The 24516-nt window shown below is 36.5% G+C and overlaps 1 protein-coding gene across 1 annotated transcript in view; it reads right to left on the reverse strand.

The window, feature by feature from the left end:
• Window positions 1–24516, reverse strand: part of Trhde (thyrotropin releasing hormone degrading enzyme) — a 396564-nt gene that overhangs the window by 274703 nt on the left and 97345 nt on the right. The window contains exon 3 of the mRNA XM_052753383.1: window positions 8289–8415. Within this exon, the coding sequence (XP_052609343.1) occupies window positions 8289–8415 (127 nt within the window). The remainder of the gene's footprint in view (window positions 1–8288; window positions 8416–24516) is intronic.

The raw sequence follows: 24516 nt of genomic DNA on the forward strand, positions 1-24516 counted from the left end.
AGCTTGAGAACATGAAGGCTAGAATAAGAGGAGTAACTGAAAAAAATTGGTGAGAAAAGAGCAGATCATAAAGTTTAGAAACGTGGAATCATGTGGACTTACTGAGTTTAGATGAGTGGGAATAAAAGACTGATCCAAGTTGTTTTCAAAGTGGCTTAAAGTATGGAGTTCACACTAAGCATATTAATTTTTTATACTCAGTGCATATCTGCAATACTATGGTATGTGTGTGTGTGTATGTGTGTGTGTGTGTGTGTGTGTGTGTGTGTGTGTGTGTGTGTGTGCATGGCTTTCCATGGTTCCCTGCTCATAACTCCCTTCCCAAGACAGTCATAACAAATAGTTCTCTTTCCCAAGGCAAGCCATAGAAAATGTAATTCCATCCCCCATTTTGGTCTTGGGGCAAACCATTAAAAAGTTCTGCGTCCTACTTTATCTGATAATAGATTAAAAAGACCTTCATTCAGAAGGGCTCTAGTACCACTATGTGTAGGAAGGAGTGGAATACACAAAAGCCCCAAAGAAATTAATCAGAGAGTCCTCACTGGGTTTCTCTAGACAGTCTATTAGCATTAGAACAGACCCCTTCTTTTGCCCAGTCACATTTATATATGGTTATCCAGACAGAACTCAAATATACTCATGCAATGAACGCCATACAGAAACATAAATGGATAGGACCTCGGGACAGCTAAACACTAGGAGGCCCTTCGAGGGTGCTGGGCCCAGAGAAGCCTACTACTACAGAACTGATTGCTTGCCTATTGGTAGGGAGAAATACCTGTGTAACAAGTTGGGGGAGGGGGAGCAGAAGTCATCCATGTTGACCATCTATGAAAACAAAAGGAAAACAGCACTTTATGTTGACTCTGCTTTCTTCCCTGTGCCACCTAGTGTAGAAAGGAAAAGTTAAACTCAAGTGAACAAGTCTGAGATGTAAACCTACAAATCACCACCATCAGCAGATCATGTTTATTGTTGGGAAGACTGGATGGGACAACAAAAGACATTCCACAAGAGTGAGTAACAAAGACAAGAGATACGAAAGTTGATTCCCGAAGCACACAAGCAACTAGAAAGATCTAAAGGGGAAAAGGAGTAGGATGAGAACAGAATAAAGAAAAATGTGTTGTCCTGAAAGATAGACAAAATGAAAAAGTGAAGTCGCATCTCAAGGAGTTGGGAAGAACAATTGTGTCAGAATCTGCTGAAGATGGAGACTAAAAGCTGATGGTGGGGTTTACAGGGTGGAAGCATTAGTGAACTCGGGAAGTTTTAGTGCAGGATTGAGGGCAAAAGGCTGATGCAGAGGCCATTCAAGAAAGACAAGAAGAAGAGAAATCAGAGCCCGTGCATGTCGACAATCCTTTCAAAGCAGTTTAGCTGTAGAAGGAAGGAAAGAGATGGATCTGTAGCCACAGTAAGTGGACATGTAGTTAGTGGAGTTGAGAAAACAGCACCACACTTTTAATGCTGATAGATAAAGAACTACGAAAGAGGGAAAACTGAACTGTGCAGAGAACTGAAGAATTGATGTCTTCGAGCAGATGAGAAGAGAGAATGACACAGATACACAAAAGGAGGGCCCATCTCTGCTAGACGAATGTCTCTTACTCCTGGTCATCTGGGTGGGAGAGTAGAGTGTAAGGTAGGGGGGTTATGCATTAATCAAAATGTGTAATCACTGGCAAGTCATCTCCTAATCTAAGAGCCAAATATCTCTGCTCAGATAAGTAAAACAATGTGTTGGAGGCCACATCGTAAATATGCCTTAAGTGAGAACCTGGTTGAGTTAGTAAATATAGGCTTAGGAGAAATCCCAAGGTTGTGAATGTCTGAAATTCTTGAAACTAAGGAAGAAGTGGGGAAGGCATCAAGCAAATAGAATATGTAATAACACTGTCAAGTCAGCAAAATCATTTTGAGAACTTTTAAAAATTAGATTTGAAGTTTTTAGTGGAAGATGTGACAACTTGTTACCATTGCGGAGTCCAATGTTTATAGTAACTACTCAATAAATGCCTGCTGAATTAATTAGTTAACTCAGCCTTACACTTAGTTTGTATTACATTAAATCCTCCACTTACTGTTATGGCTTGCTTGTTTATAGTGTAATAATCTTGTGCATCATTCCCACTGAAATTCATTGTTTTCATTGATTTCTTTCATCTTTAGTATTTCGTTTATTTTTTTATTAGTGGTTAAATATCATAAATAGTGAGTATCATATATAAGTTCTGGTTGTTAGTGTAGCCCTGAAAGTATACAGCACGTAATAGCTACAAAATAGCTTAACAAGAGCAGTTAAATGACCATATTATAGAATAATTAATGAAGGAATAAAATGCCTTGTTAAATCGTGCTAAAATAACTGTTAAATGTTGGAATAACTGTGTCTATTTTAATAGGATTTGGTGTTGCTTTCGCACAAATGGTTGTCAGAATGGGGTTAGAAACATATAAGACATTTCTTATTGAAAGAAATTATAACTATCCTTCTGGTTTACAAGAAAAATCACTAGGTCATGAGCTTTTCCAAAATAAATTACCGTCATAAAATATAGACTACGTTTCTTACTTTTAAAGAGGGCAGGGTAGCCGCTTGAAGACTTAGTTCCCACTAGGACTTGCTAGAGTAAAAAGCAAGGCTCTGTTGTACCAAAGCCTCTAATCACCAAAGCCCACAAAGGACCCACAATAGATCCCCCTCAGAAACCACAAAATTGAGCAGTTACAATATGCCATCTATCCCATTGTAGAAAAAAATATTGACTCCATCAATGTGATTCATAGAGTCCAAGGTTCCTCTCCTACACAATTCTCAAAATAATCTCTTTCTTTCCCACCTTTAATTAAACTCCTATCTCTCTTGACAGAATTCTTAGAGGAATTCTGACTGAAGGAATCATTTTGAGAGTAAATTCATATTCCACACAATGAAGCCTAAGATTTAATCTTAAAAGGCAACATTGCATAAGGACTTCAACTAATATATGCATTATACTAATTATTTGCTTTTTTAAAAGGTAAGGAAAGAAAAGTCATACTTTTATAAATATCAAAATAAATCTCAAACCATGAGACTTACAATTAATATAAAATGGTATTATAATGTTATAATATCAAATTAAACACAACTTTATTCACCACTTAAAAACAAATGACACAAGAGGTAAAATGCTTAGTAGTCTATACAAAAAAAATGAAAACTTAATAACATATACTGTTAATATATTTCAAATTGTTGCATGTGTGTGTGTGTGTGTGTGTGTGTGTGTGTGTGTGTGTGTGTGTGTTTGTGTTCCACTACATCATGAAATACTTCATGAGGTTTCAGTCCTTGCAAGTAGCAGATCATCATTGAAACTCTCATCAACACTGCAATTAAAAAGATATGTCCAGGCTGGAAAGGCAGCTCAGTAGGCAAAATGGCTGCCGTCCAACAGGAAGATCTGAACTAGAAACCTAGAACCCACGAAAGCTAGCTGTGGTGGGTGACGTCCTTGTACTCAGAGTGCTGGAGAGGTAGAGACAGGTAGATCCCTGGGGCTTGCTGGCTGGCCTACCTAAACCGATGAGCCTCAAGCTCCTGAGTAAATGAAGCACTAGAGATGAAATAATTTAATAAAAACAATGTTTCAATAGGAGTGAATCATTAGGCAAGCCCTGTGCCTCAAACTCAAAGTGCACAGTTACTGAAGAAAGATGCCTGAGCTTGTTCTCTGCCCTCCACATGCATTACCACTGTGCATGCGCACACACACACACACACACACACACACACACACACACACACACACACACATATTCATACACATACATGCAAAAACAGAAAAACCAGGTATATCTATTATTGCTTAAACAAAAATCTATCATCCAAACCAGTGTCGCTTATTCTCAAACTCTAATAAGAAAATTTATCCTTCTACTTATATATTCCATTCTAGAAAATTGTGGACTCATTGGTATGATTCATAGAGTTCCAGGTATACATGGGCTCCTGTCTTACACAATCCTCAAGATGATCTCTCCCCTTTCTTTCCTGCCACTCTTCTCTGGATTCACAAAAAGATGAGGGTTCTCTCTAAGTACATTTCATGTCTACAGCAGAGAACTCACACTCTTCATTTAATGTGGTATTAAATATTATCCTATAAGACTAAAGTGTTTGGTTATATTATATATTTTGTGGGTATGGGTATCTATTCATTCATCCCTGGAAATACTGTATTCTTTCCTCAACATACCCACAATCTCCTTGAGGGCAGAAATTGTTGTGACAAAACATCTGTGCCCCCTCTATGATCACAACACCATGCCAGGCAGGTAATGAATTCCCCATAAAAGTAAACGTGCTGTGTCCTGAAAAGAAGCAATCAAGCGAACGCCTTTACAAAACATCGATCTACAAATTACAGAGCAGCAGCAAAGGGAAACTGAAGACAATCTGCCATAATTAATTGAAACCTAAATGGGGTGAGTAACAAAATATTGTGCCCATCATTTTATCTGACAGCTAATCAACTTATAAACATCTATGATGAAAACGCGTTGGCAATAGTTAGATACATCTTCATGTTGATGATAGCTTTCCTTTCTACTTTTTATACAATGGATCTAGGTATTATTACTTTAGCAGTAAGAAATTAACAAAAATAGTTAATATTATTCCACTAATCGTCCAATAATCCACTTTGTTAAAGTGATCCGTGCTTTAACCTCTGAGTTGTCAAAAGTTTTAAAATTGGCTTTGAACGGAATTCTGAATTTGAACTCCTAATCCATTAATTATTATCTGTATGATCTCTTCACATTATTCACTTACCAAATCCCTAAATTTCATCATCTGGAAAATTAAGAAGTAGTGGATACTATTTCAACAGGCCATGGCGATAAATAGATAGGTAAAAATGTACACAGCTCTTAAGAGTAACTTACATTTCATAAACACAAACATAGTTGCTGTTGTTCTGCTGTCAATGTGCTTTGTATGTAATATGAAAGATAACCCAATTCCATATATGTCTACAATGTTCTTTGTACTACATATAAAACAGCCCAGGTGCTCATGGAAATAGGCTGTATAGATATAGAATGTCTTGTTGTATTATAGCAAGTATACTCTATTCTATTGTATAGCTCAATACCAAGAAGTAGTAACTCTACGCATTCATACAAATGGTTTTAATAACCCAATTTAGAGATCTAAAAATAAATCATGCTGAGTACTCTGTCACTTATGTTGACTTAAAATGATAAAGAAACAGCTTTGTCAATCAAAGATAATCAGTTAGCACCCTAACCTAACAGGAAGCACTAGAATTTCTCTCAAGGAACTCTCGCCATAGGCTATTTGGGGTGAAAACTCAAATCCTTAGAAGTTAGCATGAGGTAAGCCACAGTCAATGAAGTTAAGCTGTTCAGCATTATAAATGAAACAGAACATAAGAGAGAAGTTCAGAAATTATATATTCAGAAGTCAATCAGAGCAAAATGGCTTCTTATAAAAGAAGAGCTAAGTCTGGTATAGTGGCTTATGCCTGCAACCCTAGGACTTGGGATATTGAGGAGGAGGATTGTTGTGAGTTTAGGGACTCTCTGGGCTACATGGTGTGTTCTAGGTCTGCTTGGACTCTCAGAAGAGTGGGTCTTCTGGTTTTGCGTTATCTCTGATCCCCTTCCACTCAGACAGAATGCCTACCCCTCTACGCGCTCTCTTCCAGGCATGACTGCCTCTTTGCCAGTCTTCAAACACACCATTAAGATCTGAGTTCAAACTCTAGTCACTTTGTTCCTTTAATAAGTACTCATGTCCCATGGTTTCCACTGGGCTCACTTTTTCATTCTCTTGAGGTGATATCTAAACTCTTCCAAATAAATACTTCCACATTAAAAACTATAATTAATTTTTAAAAGCCTCAGTCTCTCACACATGCCACATCTAGCCCTCACATGCTTCCTAACCTTCTATTCTAGTTATTTATTACAATTGATTGATTGATTGTTTGACTGATTGATTGATTTAAACCAGGTGTCACAACAGAACCCAGCAGACTTCAAACTTGTCATCCTCCTGCTTCAGCCTCTTTAGTGCTAGGATCACTGGGGGGTGTCACAGCTGTTTAAATGATTATCTCCAACTGATAAGCTGTATTTGTTACTAATTGGCTTACTGTCTGTCTTCACCTCGTAGAATGAAATCTCTAGGAGAGACAGGATTTTTCCCTATTTTAGTCACCACAGTATTTTCATCATATGAAAAAATGACTTCAGCAGGCTCTTACTAAATGCCTATAGAATGTATGAGGGAAGGAAAGAATGGTAGAAAGAGCCTTGCAAACAATTTGATAAACCTGAAGAGTCAAAGCAGTCTGAGTTAAAATCTAGAATACATCTACAGGCATCATTAACAAAGGCTGAGCTAGTGAATATAAAATTTACTTAAAGTAAAATTCATAATATATGATGGAAGGTAAGGATTTGTCAAAAAATGATTTTGTGACTAGGGATTTTTATGTAATGTGTATTTAGAGAGCATACTTAAAAATCCATTAGCATACACATCTACAGACATATGGAATAAGTAGACCTTTACAAGAAATTCCATAAAGCACCCTGAGCTGTGGTAACTCCCCTGGATATATAAAAAGGACTATGCTGCGAGAAGTCAAATCATACAATTATATACACCATAAGGTAGCTTAACAAGTAATAGTAATGGTGAATAAAGCTTTTTTTCCTGCAGACGAAAGCCTGCATGGTTCAATTGTGAGTGAAACGGAGGAGCAGGAATGAATCCTGCGGCAAGCTGACAGTTACATGGAACCCCCTGAAGTTATAAATTGAGTTCCTCTGCTAATTACTGGTCTGAAGGGGACAGGGAAAGACCCACATTTTATTTCTCCTGCTGAACTTGCAACGTAAGCACTTGTGAATTCTACATTAGGGTCAAACTGGGAAGTTCCCAGGTACCTGGTACAGAGAACAGCAGCACCTCCCATGCAAACAAGGTCAGGCAGTCTTTTCTGCCTTGGGTGACTACCAGTGAGATCTCTGTGAAACAGACTCTAAAAGGGATATAGATGTAAAAAAGGAAGGGGTACAGAGCCTATTTGAAATAAAACTTTGTCTATCAATGTGAAGAGTGAATATTTCCAAAAGATCTTGCCGTTTTGCAATACAGTTCATTAAAATGGAATGTCATGGCCAGAGATGATGATGCCAGCTATTCTATCTACTTTCTGAACTACTCATTGTATGACCAATAATGCTACACAGCAGGCAGAGACTTTAATGAAATAGGCCCAGTTCTCCGGGGAGGTGATCCTGTGGTTCAAACTAACATTTTTGATCAAATAAACACTTTATTCTTCTCAACAACAACAAAAAAATGCATCTTATGTGGATTCTGACAAAAAGAAAATACACTTGGGAAGAAAATTTACAAGAGAGGGGTGAGTGGGGAACAAAGGACTGTTGTGATGTCACATATAAACCAAGTTTCTGAAAAGGGAAAGTAACTTGAACATTTCTAATGCATATATGCACCCTTTATAATGTCCTGGAACATTCTAGCTCACTTCCTGCCAAAAGCGCAGCCTCATTCAGATTAGAATAATACATTAATGCATTTATTCACAGGACCAACAATTACTGAACACATTCGCTCTGCAAAAAGAATACGTACAAGAACATTCCATTATTATAACAATTTCCATTATTACCAGGTTTCTCTTCTGTCACTTTTTTATTAGCTTAACTGTGTACTACAAATACAATCATAAAAAATAATCTAAAGGAAAGCCAATTCATTAAGATCTGACATTTAACAATTTGGAGAGAGAGAGGCAATCCATGTCAGCCCTGTGTACAATATTGACCAGTTCTGAGAGTCATAAAGACTTGCCTGTCTCATTACTGAGAAACACCTTCAATCCCCTTATATGGAATGTGCTCTAATTGCATCTATCCACATGGTCGTTGTAGTGATTAAACTTGATTTTTGGCAAGCACCCTTCCATAGGAAGTATTTAACAAATTGTAGCTATTTGGGTTATTTTTTGGGATTCTGACTCACATAATGCCTTCCTTAGCTCCCATGAGCACTTACTGGCAAAACTCCAGAGCGTTAATCTTATTTTACCTCTTCAGAAGAATTTATTTTTGTGCTCCTCATCTCTAAAAATATAAACCATTGAATTTTTATGCTGCTGGATGCTTTAACTAATGATGAAGAAGAAATTCCACTTTCCAGGAGTCCTTCCAATAAAATAACCAAGAAATCTTACCTAGTTTTGGCAAAGAATAGGGCACTTTAAAGTAGTCTTCATAAAATTCTATTAATCTCTTTGTAATGTGGAGAGCATAGTCCCCGGATCCTCTTCTGATAGCATCAGGTCTTGCATATAATCGGACCTAATTAAAAATATATATAAAAGTTACTTTAGCCTTTTGGTACTTGAGTTTTATTTTCCTTGCACATATGAATCTGCACAAATCACTTTGGATAGTATAAAATTAAACAGGGTTCTTGTTTATATATCAAAACACACTGTGGAGAAAGAGCCAAATTTAAACAATCGACGTAGCCAAGTTGAGCAAAGTCACAATTTCCTCACTTTCCAGGATGACATAGAGAAGATTTATACACCTTGCGTCAAAATAAATATTCTAAGTTATCACTTACATGTGCTTGCTAGAGATATGAGGGCATGGTGGATTAGTATAATGGATCCCTGGCTCAGCAAGAGAGAAAACTCATGGTCTGTTAAGACATGCTGCATCAAGGTTTGGAAGAATTACCAGATTGGAAAAATATATGTTTGCATGCACACGTGTGTGTGTGTGTGTGTGTGTGTGTGTGTGTGTGTGTGTGTGTGTGTGTGTATCTTACTTATGCTTCCTTTTTCTAATTTTTGTTCTTTTGAAATCAACTGCCTTTATTCCAAATATACAGCATAAGAACAGAAAACTTTTCATGTGCATAAGCAACCACCACTCTGGAAGGCTGTCTGCACCTGTTCCTAGATTCAAAACTAGCTGATGTAATTCATATTTTTAAGACAATCTGAGCATTTATTATTGATTCTTAAAACAAGCATCATAAATGATCTAGTCCTTGGCCAAAATAAAGAAGTCCCAAAGTGAGAAACATAAAACTGAACAAAGCTAACAATCATATAGAAAAGGCTAAAATGAGATTAGTTTTCATAAAGCTATCCAGCATCTTGCCTTCCAAAGGCTAAATCTGTTTTTCACAGATGTGGTCCCTAATCCTCATATCAATTCTTTGAATAAGAGGTATGCATTTCATGCAGCCGTAGAAAGGATAGCAGCATGGGAGTTGGATTTTAGTCCTACTCTGACACTAACAAAGCTAGGGGATATTGAATAAATCATTTAACCTCTTTGGGTCTTATTTATAAAGTGATGCTGTTGGCCACCAGCTAGTTGCTGAAGTGCTTTTCAATTCTAAAACACATTACTCCCAATTCCATTTTACAAACAAGGGAGTCTGTGTCCTTTTTAAATCACTACAAAAAAAATAAGTGGTTTACTCAATATACCAAATGGATATTTTCAACAAGAAAACAAAAAAGCTGTATTCAGTTATAATACAATTAAGTCTCTATTATTCTTGCCTAAGAGAGAAAAAAAGATGTACAGTCAAAAGGTATAGGGTTGATACAAGGAAAATACATTCTGTTTTCATGTTAGGAAGACATGTAATTCAATAAAGTATCTGCTAAGTTAAATGGCAATTGTTTGCTCAAATTGTAAACTACTTACTCCCTGTCAGCAAAATCAAATGACAAATTTAACTGATAGTCATCAACAGTCTTGACTGGAATGGTATAACACCAAAAGCTACCAGGACAGGACCATCTACATACAGCAGCAGTAGAACCTGCCACTCCGAGAGGTAGTAATTACCCTGCCATGACCTCAAATCTTTGCAAATATGCAATGCCTAATACAAAGTTCTCAAAACAAAATGTCCTCGGAGAGGATGAGTACCCTTTTGATTTAGGAATAAAAGCTCTCCAAAGAGTCTCTTCAACACATGAGAGAATCACTGTACTCATGAACTCACAGAAGGCAAGGTTGCCTGTACAAGATCAAACCAGGCAACATTCCAGAATGGAATGGCAAGGGGTTCATGAGGAGCTATGGACAGATGTGTTATTAAACTTTAAAAAAAAGACATGAAATTGCAGAGATATAGAAATGGGGGTGGATCAGGGAGGAATTTAAGGGAGAAACTGAGGTGAATTCAATCAAAATATGTTATAAGAAATTCTCAAAAAATAATAAAACATTAATAAATTTTGAAACTAAGTAAATAAATGAATGCTAACTTTAAAGGCACTCATAGGCAGAGATGGCTTACAAGGTAGGGAGGGAAGCAGGATAAAGGGATATAAAGTAAGCAAGCAGAGATGGGTGCTGAACACACCCAATGAGAAAGAAGATACAGCCTGTGCCCTGGCAGCATCCACCAGAGACCATTGGTAATTGTCCGTTACGCACTAATTCAACCATAAAACTGTTCCTTTGATACTTTTTTTTGTACCAGATCCAAGATGAAGCATTTTTCATTTCATACTCGGAAACACATGCTGTCCACCTAACCAAAAGAGCCACAAAACAGAAGACAAAAAGCAATGCATGTGTCATGACCATTCTCAAGGACTTTCTCAGTAATTAGGGGAAGTGAATGACAGGTAGTGATAGGTGCCGTATGAACAATAAACTACAAACAGCAGATTTTGTTTGAGGAACACTGAGGAAAGATGAGGTTTGCAGAAAGTCCATGGTAACTAACTGGTAGATTGATACTCAATCCATAGCAGGGAAACCGCAACACGACATAACAAGGGTCACTGACTTAGCATTTAGGCAGCACAGTTGATTTGAGTAGAAACACAATCATGTCTGTCAATCAACTTTCCCAGTTACTCGAGCATTCTGTAGAGCACAAGCAAGAGAAACACAATTAAATCAATCTGGTTGTCAAGATTTGATGGAAATAATCCAGCTTGAATGCAAAGACAAAACGGACACATGCTTAACCCAACATCTTCATTTTCCAGTGCAGACATTTATTGCATGCCTGCTCTGTGTCAGGCATTGTACTAGGGAATCGAAATAGAACAATAAAACCCCTGCTACAAAATGAACAAGACATTTATACTTACTGCTCTTAAGAGGTTCACAGTGTGTGGAAAACAAACAAATAAATCACCAACAAAAATACAACCCAAGAAATAGAGCACTGCACATTCTGTCTTTCCACTCAACAGACACACGAAGCTAAACCCTCTATATCTTATCCCCTCATCTTTCCAAAGACACCATTCCCAAAGCATCCCCTTTATCTCCATATCATCAACTTTTGCTTTCATGATGTAAACAAATACTCTGTATTCTTTCTTATAGTTTTTGTTGCTGTTATTTGTTTTTGCTTTGTTTTATTTTCTTTCAGACGAGGACTTTCAATGTAGGATTGGCGGGCTCCAGCTCCTGATCTTCCTGCCTAAGTCTCCAAAGTGCTGGGATTGTATATATGTGCCACCACAACCAACTTCCTATGCTTGTTTATTTTCTTTTGAATTCTGTATAGATCTTCCAGTTAGAATTCTCATGGAAAGAATGTGTGAGTTAACATCTTAGCCAGAACACTTTAAAGAATAAGGGGCATGCCACCACCTGAGATACAACAGGTTTAAGCAAGGCATCTATCTACACTCCCTGTTTCTTGTCTCCCTCACACTCAGGAAAACAACAACTTTTGTTCCGACTAGAACTACAACTGTTCTCAATAGGATCAGTAATAACACATGGTGGCAAATCCAACCTCTAATCCAGTGCTCAACCCATCCACAGAATTTACATTTAGTTGATTATTTAAGGTCCTTGAAACCGTTTCATCCTTGTTTCAATCCACAGACCTCTTTCCTTCTGTGTTTACACTCGGTCACTTAGTTATAACATCTAGCTTGGTGGTTTTAAGTACGACTTCCAAACTGATGACTTACCAAATAATGTTGGGCTTCCAGAATCATTAAACATCTTCTACTTGACATCTGCACTTGGAATCTCAGACTTCAAATTCTAAAAGTGAACTCCTGCTGATCCGTCCACACAGCTGCTCCTCCCAAACCTTCCTCATCTCAGTTAATTGCACTTCTATCCAGCTGTCTGTACCCAGCATGTCAGTATCATCCTTGCTTTCATCTCTCCCTCGCATCCCAGCATATCCTATTGCCTCTGCCTTAAAGAGACACCTAGAACCCTGCTCTCCTCACTACCCCACTGCTACCACTCCGGGCCCAGCTATTTCTTTCTTATTGTTCTCAACACAGTAATCAAAATCTCTCTGAAACATGAGAGTCAAATCATGTTATTCATCTGCTATTCGCCATCTTTACATCTCATTCAGAGTAATCCTAAGGGTTGGGGGTTTTTTTTGTTTGTTTGTTTTGCTTTTTTGTTTTGCTTTTTAAGACCCCAAAATTATATACACATCTGATTATTTTTTAGCTCTCTGGCTTTTATTTCTACTGCTTTGCTGCTGCTCATACCAAACTCAAGGCTTTTGAATTCTCCCTTCATGCCCATGAATATCTCCACAACTCATGCCCTCACCATCTTCAGATAGCTGCCCAAGTATCACACACTCTGAGAAACCCTCATGCTGCCCTAGTACTGTCTAACCCTATCCACAATTTATTTAGCCTGAGATACTACCATTCAACAAAGCATGTATTTTTATTATCCATTTTACTTCTTTCTGCTTTCTTTCCATGAATATAACTTGAGTGGGGGCAAAGAATTTAGTCTACTCTATCTAACCATGTGAAAATGTTATGTTTTTAGGTAGAAACATTCTGTATGAAGTGCAAGGTATATAAGCCTTTAGTAAATGAGTGAACCAAAGAATTTAATTTTACAGGTATATACAGATCCTGAGAAATAGGACATATGTCTCAGAAGAACATATGTTTTAACTAAAACTTAAAAAAATAAATCTGGGACATTGGGGAGATGGCTAAACAGTTAAGTGCATTTGCTATTCATGTAGAGGACCCAGGTTTGTTTCCCAGCATATGCAGAGAAGCCCACAATCATCTGTAACTGCAGTCCCAGGAATTCCAAAGCCTTCTTCTGCCCTCCTTAGGTATCAGAAACAGACCTGGTACACATGCATCCATGCAGAAAAACATTCATACACTCAAAGTAAAGTAAATAAATCTTTTATTTAAAAAAGAAAAAAAACATTAAAACTAGATGTAGTAAGAGCTCTTATCCAGAACTGAGCCATGTTATTTTAAGAATATGAACACAAGCTCAGATAACCATGCTCTCCTGAGGCTGATATATCATTCCACAAGTGTGGTTCTATTTGATCATCTTCGGCTCTATTTGATCTTCTGTGGCAGGCAGGATAATTCTCCAGATAATAGTGTTTGAGTCCTAATCCTTGCCTGCAAAAGTGACTTTGCACTTGCAATTTATTAATAGATGGATTTGGAGATGAAAAAACGGCTAGATGTAGTAAGCTACAAAATGGGAGCGTGTGTAATATCCCAGACCAAAGTATCACATTGTTTATTTATCTATTTATTTACTTATTTATTTGTTGGAGGGTGCATGGTTATAGTATGTGTGTGAATGTGAGACGATATCTTTTGAGAGTCAAGTCTCTCTTTCCACCATGCAGGTCCTGTGGATTGATTTCAAGTCATCAGATCTAGGGGCAACTATCTTTACCCACTGGGACATCTTGTCAACCCACCAGATCAAAGCATCATAAAACAACAATGGTGACCAAATAGTATGTGATCTCAAAGGAACTGCTAAATATAGGTGTTTTATTATAATAGATACAGAGATGTAAAGGAAGATTTTAAGCAAGAAAGTGATAAATCTAGTTCTGAGAAAGATCACAAAGCAAATAAACAGAGATATTATATAGCAGACTACTTAAGATTGCATGCAGAGAGGCGGATTAGAAAAGTGAGGAGATGCAGAGTGATAAATTGGACAAGTAAAGAGAAATTGCAAGCCGTGTTATAGGAGTGCCTGTAAGCCATGTTGCAAAATAAGACTTTAATACTGTGGGTGTAGGCCAGTGACTTGAAGATTTGAGCCACAGAATGCCATTATCAGAATGAGATTTGGGAGTGACTGCATTGACATCAGAAAAGATGATAGATTAGAAGAGAATAGAAGTGTAAGGAAATAGGTTACTATAGAAGTCCAGGTAAAAGGTGGTAGAAGTTAGAACTGAAGAGAGGCAATAAGGATGCAAAGAAATGGATGGATGCATTCAATTGATCCTAACGCTCTTGAACAAGCCCTTTAGTTACCAAGTAAAGCCAATTGTCTTCACATTCTCACTTAAGAACAATGATTCACCTAATCTGTATTCTGGTTGCTCACACCAGGGCCCTGCAGAAACAAGTGAGATCCAGTTGAAGGATCAGGGGAAACAGCCAAAGTAGTTCACAAACTGAGTGATTCCTGTGTGGTTAATGGAGTGAATTTGGAGATAATTCCCTTCCTACCGAGGGGAGAGCATCCCAGTTGTTTGCACCTTTGAAACTGACTAGGCTCAACTTAATCATGACATGGAAACTGAATCTTCATGAAAACACAGTTATCACTTAAAAGCAATGAAATATAATTTTATTACACCTGCTTATTTGCATTTTCTGACATTCTCTGATAAGAGTGCGGCTCTGGAAATGTAAATTGCTTTCCAGGCTTTATCTGTCCACTATAGAACTTCTACCCACAACAAATATGAACCCAACTCTATGGATGTTGAGATTCCAAAAAAAAAAGACATCACACTAGGATTGGCACATGAGAGTTGGAGCTTACTATTTCTCACGGCCAACTTTTACCAACTTGTGGGAGTCGGTTAGCTTCCCTGGGTCCCTGTTCAAAGTGCCTGCCAGAGGTAACAATTGATCATAACCTGTTTATTATAGTATGCCTGAGAGATTGGTGTGTCATATTAATTTTGACACTACGAGGGTGGAATAGTCTTCGGAACAGAATCACATAGAAAAGAACTTCAGATATAGTATTCAAACTGATTCTCTGATAGTTGTGTAATTTAGAATAAGAGCAATAGGTACTGTTTAAGGAGATCGTGATAGGGTTCTACATATTTGATAACTAATATTTAATAAGCATCTGTTGACTGTCAGGCAACTCTTCATGTGATGAGTGCCTAAAGGTAAATAAACAAGACAAGATCTCTTGTCTCAGGGAACTTGTGCCACAGTGAGGAGATGTGGAACGAGGTCTTATGACATCAGGTCACAATGGGCTTCTAATTTACACCATCTCATCAGAGAAACCCTCTGCAAAGAACAGGTGATTCAGTGGAACTCAGACTGCACATCACAGAAGTGAAGACGGGCAATCAATTATTTAGACACTTACATATAAAAGTCTACATTTTATCATATTAGAGAGTCCCAAAGAAAGTAAATATATATACACAACAGAAATATACAGCAAAAAAAATGTAAGAATGAACATAGTTGTCAGAAACACGCTGAAATCTTCCACTAAATAAATTTAGACACTGTCTCCTAATAATTTACAAAACTTCCCTGACTTTTTAAAATTTATCTTCACAAAATTCACCTGTGGAATGAGTACAGCGTTAGCAATAAATTCTGACTTCGTAGGTAAAGAATTTGGGAAGATTTCGTATTGCTGAGTTGCTGTAGAAGACAGTGAAACTAAATCTCTGTCCACAGATTTTTTTTCTAGCCTGTTTAATTATTCGTTGTACTAAGAAATGAATTATGGTACTTGCTGTGTAATTATGAGGAACACTGTATCATTACATCAAACAGCCAAGAGAAAGGAAATCCTATTTACAATAGCAGCACACCTGTTAAAGAAAATAGCATTTTCTCTAATGTGACATTTGAAATTCGGTATTTTAAGTTAAATAAAGCTTTGGATTTGCCACATTTATTTCATTCATATATATATATATATATATATATATATATATATATATATATATATATCACAAGAGTACACTGGGAACTTTGCAAGGCCTGGTAATTATTTCACAGTCTTAAAGTATCATTACAATAAAAACAAATTAACTTTTCTTTCACTTAACTAAAGAAACAGTACCTTCCACTAATAATTACAAAACAATATGTTGTTGCTAAATTCTCAGCCAATAGAGCTGAACTGTTCATGTATATGAATACAGTTGCACATTGGTTTTTCTTCCTATGAATCAGTAAAATAGAGCCAGCCACAGGGAAATGTCAGCAATTGGGCTCTTAGAAGAAAAATATATATTGATACAAAGAGAAGAGGATGTGGTGAACAAAAAAACTAAATGTCTGCAACTTTAGTGTTACTTACAATTCCAAAGATAATGTTTATTTCTAATGGGAATAGATACACACAAAACTCTGAAGTGGAGAACCAGTGCCCAAGTGTGAAGGCCAAAAAACATGAAATTGGGGGTGGGAAGAAGAGAGAACAAGAGCCAACCGGGGTGCAGAAGGTCCTAAAGGTCCTGGAGGTGGGAAACTGAGACTGCCCATGACATGAAGTATAGAATATAAATCTGCTTGCTTTAGGAAGCTGAGAGTTAATTTAGAATCTAAGACAGTGCCATGGTGGAAAACCGTGAAGGGAGATTATTGCACCAGCAGAATAATTAAAGTATCCTCAGAGACAGAGGCCATTGAACAGAAATTTTAATATTACAAGAGAAGTTTTATTCTGGGGCATTTATAGTGAGAATGGAAAAGCTGCCAACATCCTGTGTCCATCACCTCATCCTCACCCTAGTCAAGGAGCAAATTCTGAGAACAGGGAGGATTTGGAAATTAGGATTGGTAAGGAGTAAAATCACAATACTTAGAATCAGATACATGCTACTATTAAAATCACAACTACTTGAAAACCTATCAGTTGAGAAGGGATAATCAGAAAGAAACACCAGAAACCCTCAGTGAGTCCCCCTTTGTCATCCATGTCACAGAGTCACAGAGTACAAAAACAATCACAAAAACATCTTTAATGAAGTTGAAGACCAGCCTCATACTAAATCGTATTCCAGACCAAATGCAGTTTTAAAGAGAACCCAGGGTATTGTGGCTGATAATATGGCTTGAGTAGCTTGTACCTACATATTTCTTATTTTTTCTCCTTTATAGAATTTTATTAAAGATTGGAGAGAAAAACACCTGCTGAGAATCCTGACACTGGTTTGCTATCCACCGCGGGACTCCTTTTAGGTCCAGTGGCCCTTATAGTATAGATGAAGAGGCTATCTACATTTAAAGCATGTTACTTTGTCCTTCTGTCATAGTTAAGTTTTATGAGCCTCCAGCCAATGTATTCACTCCTTTCTGCGTCTGCCACAGTACTTTACTCCTGGTAGGGAGTGAAGGCATACAGCTGACTGACATCGTATGGCAATAAGCTCTGAAGGTCCTTATCCATTTTTGAACTAAAACACAGCTATAACAGAGTCATTTTACCTCCCCACTATACTTTGCTTCAGGCAAGAAAATTAGTACTGTGGCAAGCTCTTGTCTCTGCTCCTAACTCACTTTACATTTATCTACTAAGGATGGTATTTTCCAGTTCACTGTAGAACTTAAGTCATTTATGGGTACTTCAAGCAAAGAGGTTTTTTTTTTAATAGTTGTATTTTTATTGGCATTTGCTTCTAAATATATGTGGTAGACCGAAAACAACCCCCAGAGCTAGCAACATCCTATGCCCTAGCCTATGGAACACGTGAACATGACCTTATGTGGGAGAGGCTTTGCAGTTGTGATTAAATTATGAGTCCTTAACATGGACTATGTTCTAGGTTACCCATGCAGGTTCCTAAGAGGGAGTCAGAGGATGCTTAGCAGGTAACATATAACAAAACAGAAAAGAAATGTAAAGATCCAAGGATAGACGGAGGAGTAATAAACATTGGGTGCTGGGACTGCAGCTAGGAAGATGAGAGACCAGATCACCCTCAAAGCTTCCAAAGAAACCAGCCCTTTGAGCTACTTTGGGATCTCTAACTTTCAGAAGAGGGAAAGAAGAAGAGTAGCTTTACATTAAAGCCACTAAATTTGTGGCAATTTATGACAGCTACAACAGGACACTAATCTATTATAATGTTTTGTCTTCCTGGCAGTTAATACGCCACCGTGTATTGAATTTTCTGCATCTTCTGGGAGTACATTTTATGTTTATATGCTTCTGTGCCATAGACGTAATTCTTCACAGCTTTCAATCTGCTAACTTTGACACACCTGCATTATTTAGCTATGGTACTTCCAAGCATATTGTTGCACAAAACTGGTAGACACATAAACAGAAAGGTGAGTGCATAAAAATTAGTGCTATCTATAAGGCTTTTCCCTAAGTGTTGTTTTACCACATATGACTCAGGACCATGTGGGATATTCACTGAAATTTTTAGAGTCCTAGACAGCATATACATGCCAGTTCTGGCTCTGGAAGCTCTGTGTATGTATATAAACACATATAAACGTATTTACAAACATATGCATAGACATATATAATAAAGAAATAAAGCATTAAAGACACCCATATATGTTTATGTATATCACTACTATTTCTTAAAAGTTTTGAAAAATATTATATATCATGTGATAACACAGTAATAATAGCCTGACAAATTTGAAAAATAATGTCTAATTTCTACAGTTATTACTTAAATCTCTTCCAACATTGGTCTTCAATGAAGATACATTCAACAAGACTGCTTTTATTTTTAACTTTAAGCACTAGTCTTTCTTTCTCCTAAACAGTAAACAATCACCAACAAGAGTCAGATCCAATGTCTGGGAATCAGAAAAAGTCATTTGCTCCTGTCACAACCCATAGATAGCACAGAAGTATTTAATCCCTTTCTGAGACAGGGAATTTTTGTAGTATACCGAATTGGATGCTTTGCTTTTGTTTGGTTTTGCTTTGTTTTTAAAGCAAAGAGAGAAAAAAAAGATTTAGGAAATTTCTTTATTAAGCTCTCAGTCCTATAACCACTCAAATTCCTTGAGTAGAAATGACAGCCAAGTCTAACTATTTGTGATTGTAAGACTAGGTGCTTGTTTGAATTCAGTTTCAATTTAGTCTAGTTCATCTGCCCTTTCATCTCCAATCCCAACTGCCTGGTGGTGCCTCTTAGGTATAAGGTCTCCTCTAGATCTGTGCATCTAGTGAGACCATCACACTCTGCCAACTCAACCATCTCCTCTGCAACTTCTAGAGATGCTGGCCTCCTTTTTCCTCTTGAGATTCTAACTTCAGACATTTCTCTAACTTACTAAACAAATACTGAAAGACTCCTCCATACCAGGCTTCCCTCCTGGTGCTGGGGGTGCAGAGTGAACCAAACAGAATTTCTGTTATAGAGTTTCTGTTCTAGTAATAAAAAGATGAGTAACACGGAAAGAAAATCCAAGCAACCTTAAGCTGTGGTAAGTTCTCAACAGAAACATAAATTTAAGGAGTGCATTAGAAATGTCAAAAGCTAGAGCAAGCTACACTCAGGAGGTAGTTCTTTGAGAGACTATATGAAGTAAAAATGAACAATGTGAGCACTGGGCTCTCTGAGGGCAATGAATTCCAGGAATAGTCACATATTAAAGTCTTGAAAAACTTTCATCACTTCCATCCCAAAGATTCTCCATTCAACTCTGGCTTTAAAGAAATAAAGCATTAAAAACTTCCACATATATGGATTCCAAACACATAGAAAAGTACAGACACAAATACAACATTGTCATTGTCGCAAATAATTCTTTCAAATGTTGTTTTCCATATTTGTTTCAGATATTCTTTTGAATGTGGAACACATCACAAATCGCTGAGGTGGCATTTCTCTTTGACCTGATTCTTACCTCCCCAGCTCTGAAACAAGACCTGGCCTTGAAGTACTGGCTTTCATTATTGATTTACATATTTCCATTGATAGTATATCTGCTCTTCTCTATTGCTCAGTATTTTACTCAATTTAATTAACAAGAGCTTGTCGCAATCTACAAACCACCACCATGTGACAGTTCTTTTTCTCTCTTCCAAATTTTGTGTTTTAAAATTTTCGTTTTTCTTTCTTTTTTTTGAATTTTTATCCTTTTATTGAAAAGAGAGTCTTTTCTCATAAAATATATCCTGATTATAGTTTCTGTTCCCTCTACTCCTCCCAGTTCCTTCCTGCTTCCCTTCCCTTCTAGATCCACTCCCTTTCTATCTCTCATTAGAAAAGAACAGGCTTCTAAGAAATAACAACCAAATGTGACAAAATAAAATGTAAGATAAAGCAAGTCCTTTCATATCAAAGTTGGACACGGCAACCCAACAGGAGGAAAAGAGTCCCAAGAGCAGGTACAAAAGTCAGAGACCCACTCATTCTCAGTCATGAGTCACATAAAAATACCAAGTGAAAAGCTGTAATATATTCATAGAGGACCTGGTGCAGACCTATGTAGGCCTGATACTTGCTGCTTCAGTCTCTGTGAACTCCTATGTGTCTTGCTTAGTTGATTCATAGGGTCTTATTCTCCTGGTATCTTCTGTCTCCTCTGGCTGTTACAATATCCAAGCGATTCCTTGAGCTCTTAGGGAAGGGATTTTATGGAGACCTCCCATTTAGGTTCTCTGTCCATGGAATGTCTAGCTGTGGCAGTGGCTATGAAACCTACTTCCTTGTTAGTTGTGATTTGTATAATCCTAGTTGCAGTGAAGATGAATTTGGCTTCTTCAATTCATTAGCTCTTAATTTTTCCCCTTCTGCATGCAAACTGCCCTTTGCCTTTGCCCACTCTACCACTGTATCACTTACTGTTTTCATATTATTTCTTATGGTTCCCATATATATTGGAGGACAACATTTATCAGTGAGTAATGGACAAGAATCTCCCAGTCTCTGCTGGGTTTCTATGGTATTTCCTTGACTGAATAGGATGTTTTACTTTGAATGTAATCAAATATCAAATGTTCCCTTTAGGATGTGTGATATCTGCTTCTTTTTTAAAAGAAATTCTCTTCTTTACTTTCAGTATCCACAAGGTCAAAAAGATATTTTTTCCTTTATTTTCTCCTGAAAGTCTTAATTTTGCTATTTGAAGTCAGAGTTTGAGACTTGAAACACAGACTATGTAGTGTAAAGGCCTTGTTCTACCATTTCACCCTTGGATAGTGCTTCCTCTATACTGTTCATCGAGTCTCAACTCCATATTGACCTTCAGTGCTCTCCTTCACATGTCAGGTTCTCATGTAGGCTTGGATCCCAGGTGGTTTCAGTTGGTCCTAAACTGACAATGTATTGAGAACACATTCTATACTTTTTAAAGCTAAATAATAAATCTTTGAAGTCTAGTGATGACAGTATCTGCTTCTTTGTTTTTGTTTTTTTTTTCAGAACTTTTGTATAAATTTTAGTATCATTTTCCATACTTACACATGAACTGCTACTGAATATTTTGCTGGAATGGCACTAGATTTTTTTTATTTTAATTGAATACCTTCAAAATAATGGATCTTTAACATTGATGGACATAAAGTATCTCTTGTTATTTCAATCTTTGACCCACTTTATCTTTGAAACTTTATCAATATCTAATATGTAAAAATACTCAAACCACAAAATGTTTGAAATTGGAGTCTAAGAAAGCATTCTTTGATCATAAATATAAGATTGTTAAAATAAGTCCCAATATAGATTTTCAACTAAGCTCCCACATGGAAAAATAGAACTGAAAATAAAAAACAGAAATAGCAATGATATGTATTAATGATATAATCTGATAAAAAGTTCTGAAACTAAAAGGAAATACAAATAAAGCCCTCATAAAATCAACGCAAGTATTTTTAAAGTCAAAGACAATCTTTAAAGACCAAGATGCATAAATTAAGTAAAATCTCTGCCACCTAAGTTTGGAATTTCAGAATTCCAATCAGAGAAAAGGGTTTAAATATTGCCAGAAAATAGGGGGTAAAGGGCTATGTATCAAGAAACCAAAGCTAATTTTTAATTCTATCTGTCATTCTATGTTCCAAATATTAGTTGTACAGTATCAAAGGTACAACTGGGGAAAAAATTAATAACTGGCTTTCATTTTATACCCAGCCAAAATATCATTTAATATGAGCGTGAGGAAGGCACAGAAGCTTTGTTCCACTTTTGAGTCTTATAATTTCTTCCATCAGAGTCTTATATGTCTTCTATTAGATTTACTTCTAGATACCTTGTGGGGTTTTCATACCGGGTATGGGGGAAAAATCATATTTGTAGTCTGATATCAGTTTCTGATATCAAGTATCTATTAGTTTTTGTAAAATGCCTTTGAAACAAGTAAATTTTCTGAATTAATTCCATTTTCTAGTGTGCTTTTGTATCAACTTATCTCATTCAGGAGCTCTAGAACCATACTACAAAGGGATGTTAAAAAGAAGCACTGTGTCTTGTTTCTGGTTATATTTGGAAAGGTATTACCATCTCACCACCAATCATGACTTTTTTTTAATGTGTGTTGATATTCTGCCATGGGTGTTGGATCCTCTGAAACTGGAGTTACAGACAGGTGTGAGCAGCTCTATGGGTGCTGGGGGTTAAACCCTGGTCCTCTGGAAGAGCAGCAAGTGCTCTTAACCATTGAGCTCTCCAGCCCCCCATTAATGATTATTCTTGCCACAAAATAAAATGCATTTTCCATTCACTGTTTGCCAAGAACTATATAGCATGCATGCCCAAGGATTTCTCTATTGCATCCTTCACAACAATTTAAATAATATATTTCTTCCTTTTACCCTGTGATTTAGTAAGAAATGAATTACAATAATATGCTCTCTAGAGTTAAACTATTAACTGTTTCAACTGAGGGCAGTGTGAAGGGGAATCCACTCATCCATATTGAATTTTTTTCTTTTGTCTAAGGTATAATTAAATCTTGCCAGAGACTTGGAAAAGTATGCCTATAAACCTGATGGTCTAGAAAAGGATTCAAATTTTGACTACTGTTTTAATAGCTTTAAGGCTATTGATAATTTTAACCGATAATATTATTTATCTTGTTTTTTTTAAGTATGATCATAAATTCTCATTTTTCCCATTTCTATTATCTCTTCCTATGTATAATCATTATTAATTATGACCATTTACTTTGATTTTTATTGAAATGGTTAAAAAACTGCTTAGTCTTTTTAAATCTTTTTTATTTTTATGATTTAATTACATCATTTCCCCTTCCCTTTCCTCCCTCTGAATGCTCCAGTGCAGCCTCTTCCTTGAAAAAAAACTCTCTTTAGGCTTGGTTGGGCTTGTTATTTAGTTTTATTTCATTAATATTATGGTGCTTTTCTTCTTTTTGCATTTATTATAGCCAAGTGTTTATCTAAACTCTTCAATAAAATGACCATATGACCAATTTTAACTCCATTGTGTCTTTACACTTTTATGTCATAGCTATAAATTCTAGGTACTAATTTAGTTGCATTTTACAAAGACTGCTGAGAGTATTTTCATTCTTTCACTAATTTCTATTTCATAATCTCCTACTTGACCAGTAGATTATTTAGAAGAAGAACATTTACATTCCTAATAATGTGATTTTTAATTTATCTTTGTTTTATTGCTATCTAATTTAATTCCAGGCAAATGATTTAACATTGATTTTTAGTGTTTCTTGATTTGGTTTGCCTTCTTGTTTTTGCTTTGGGGTGTGTCTGTGTGTGTGTGTCTGTCTGTCTGTCTGCCTGTCTGTCTGTGTCTGTGTCTGTGTCTGTGTCTGTGTGTGTACATGGAACAGTAATTTATGAGTTTTGTAAGTAAAAGTTATACATGCTTGAAAATAGCATCTAACCTCTAGATTTTAGGAACTTGGTTCTAAATATATTCATCAGATTAATACTATGCAAAAATATCTTTTTAGTCTCTGAAATCTCAGTTAAGATTCTTACTTCCAAAGGCTTTAGAATGTTGTTAAACTCTCTCACAAGTACATTGATGTGTACTTCTCTATATGGGGCTCTGCCATTTTGATGTTTGTTATTTTGGGCTGAGCATCAAACCCAGGGCCTTACACATGTTAGACAAGTGTTCTACCAGTGAGCTACATCCACAGCCCTGCTAATTTATGTCTCATGTATTTTAAACCCATATTAGATGTGTATAGGTTCCTGTCTTTCTAGTTAAATCATTTCATAATCTTTTGGCTTAGTAATACTGATGCCTTAAAAATTTGTTTCATCAAATTTAATTATATACCCCATTTACACTCAAAGGGTTGAGCCTTATGTTTAAAATGAATTTTCTAAGAACAGCATAGATTTATATTTCATTTCACAATTCAATCTACCTATCTGAAAAATACACAAGCAAATTTAGTTAATTGTTATGTGCCTGAAAGATGATTATGGTGATAGATAGATAGATAGATAGATAGATAGATAGATAGATAGATATCTTCTATCTATCTATAGTAG

The sequence above is a fragment of the Peromyscus californicus genome, unplaced genomic scaffold, assembly GCF_007827085.1.
Source record: "Peromyscus californicus insignis strain IS unplaced genomic scaffold, ASM782708v3 Scaffold_24__1_contigs__length_46423439, whole genome shotgun sequence".
Classification (NCBI taxonomy): Eukaryota; Metazoa; Chordata; class Mammalia; order Rodentia; family Cricetidae; genus Peromyscus; species Peromyscus californicus.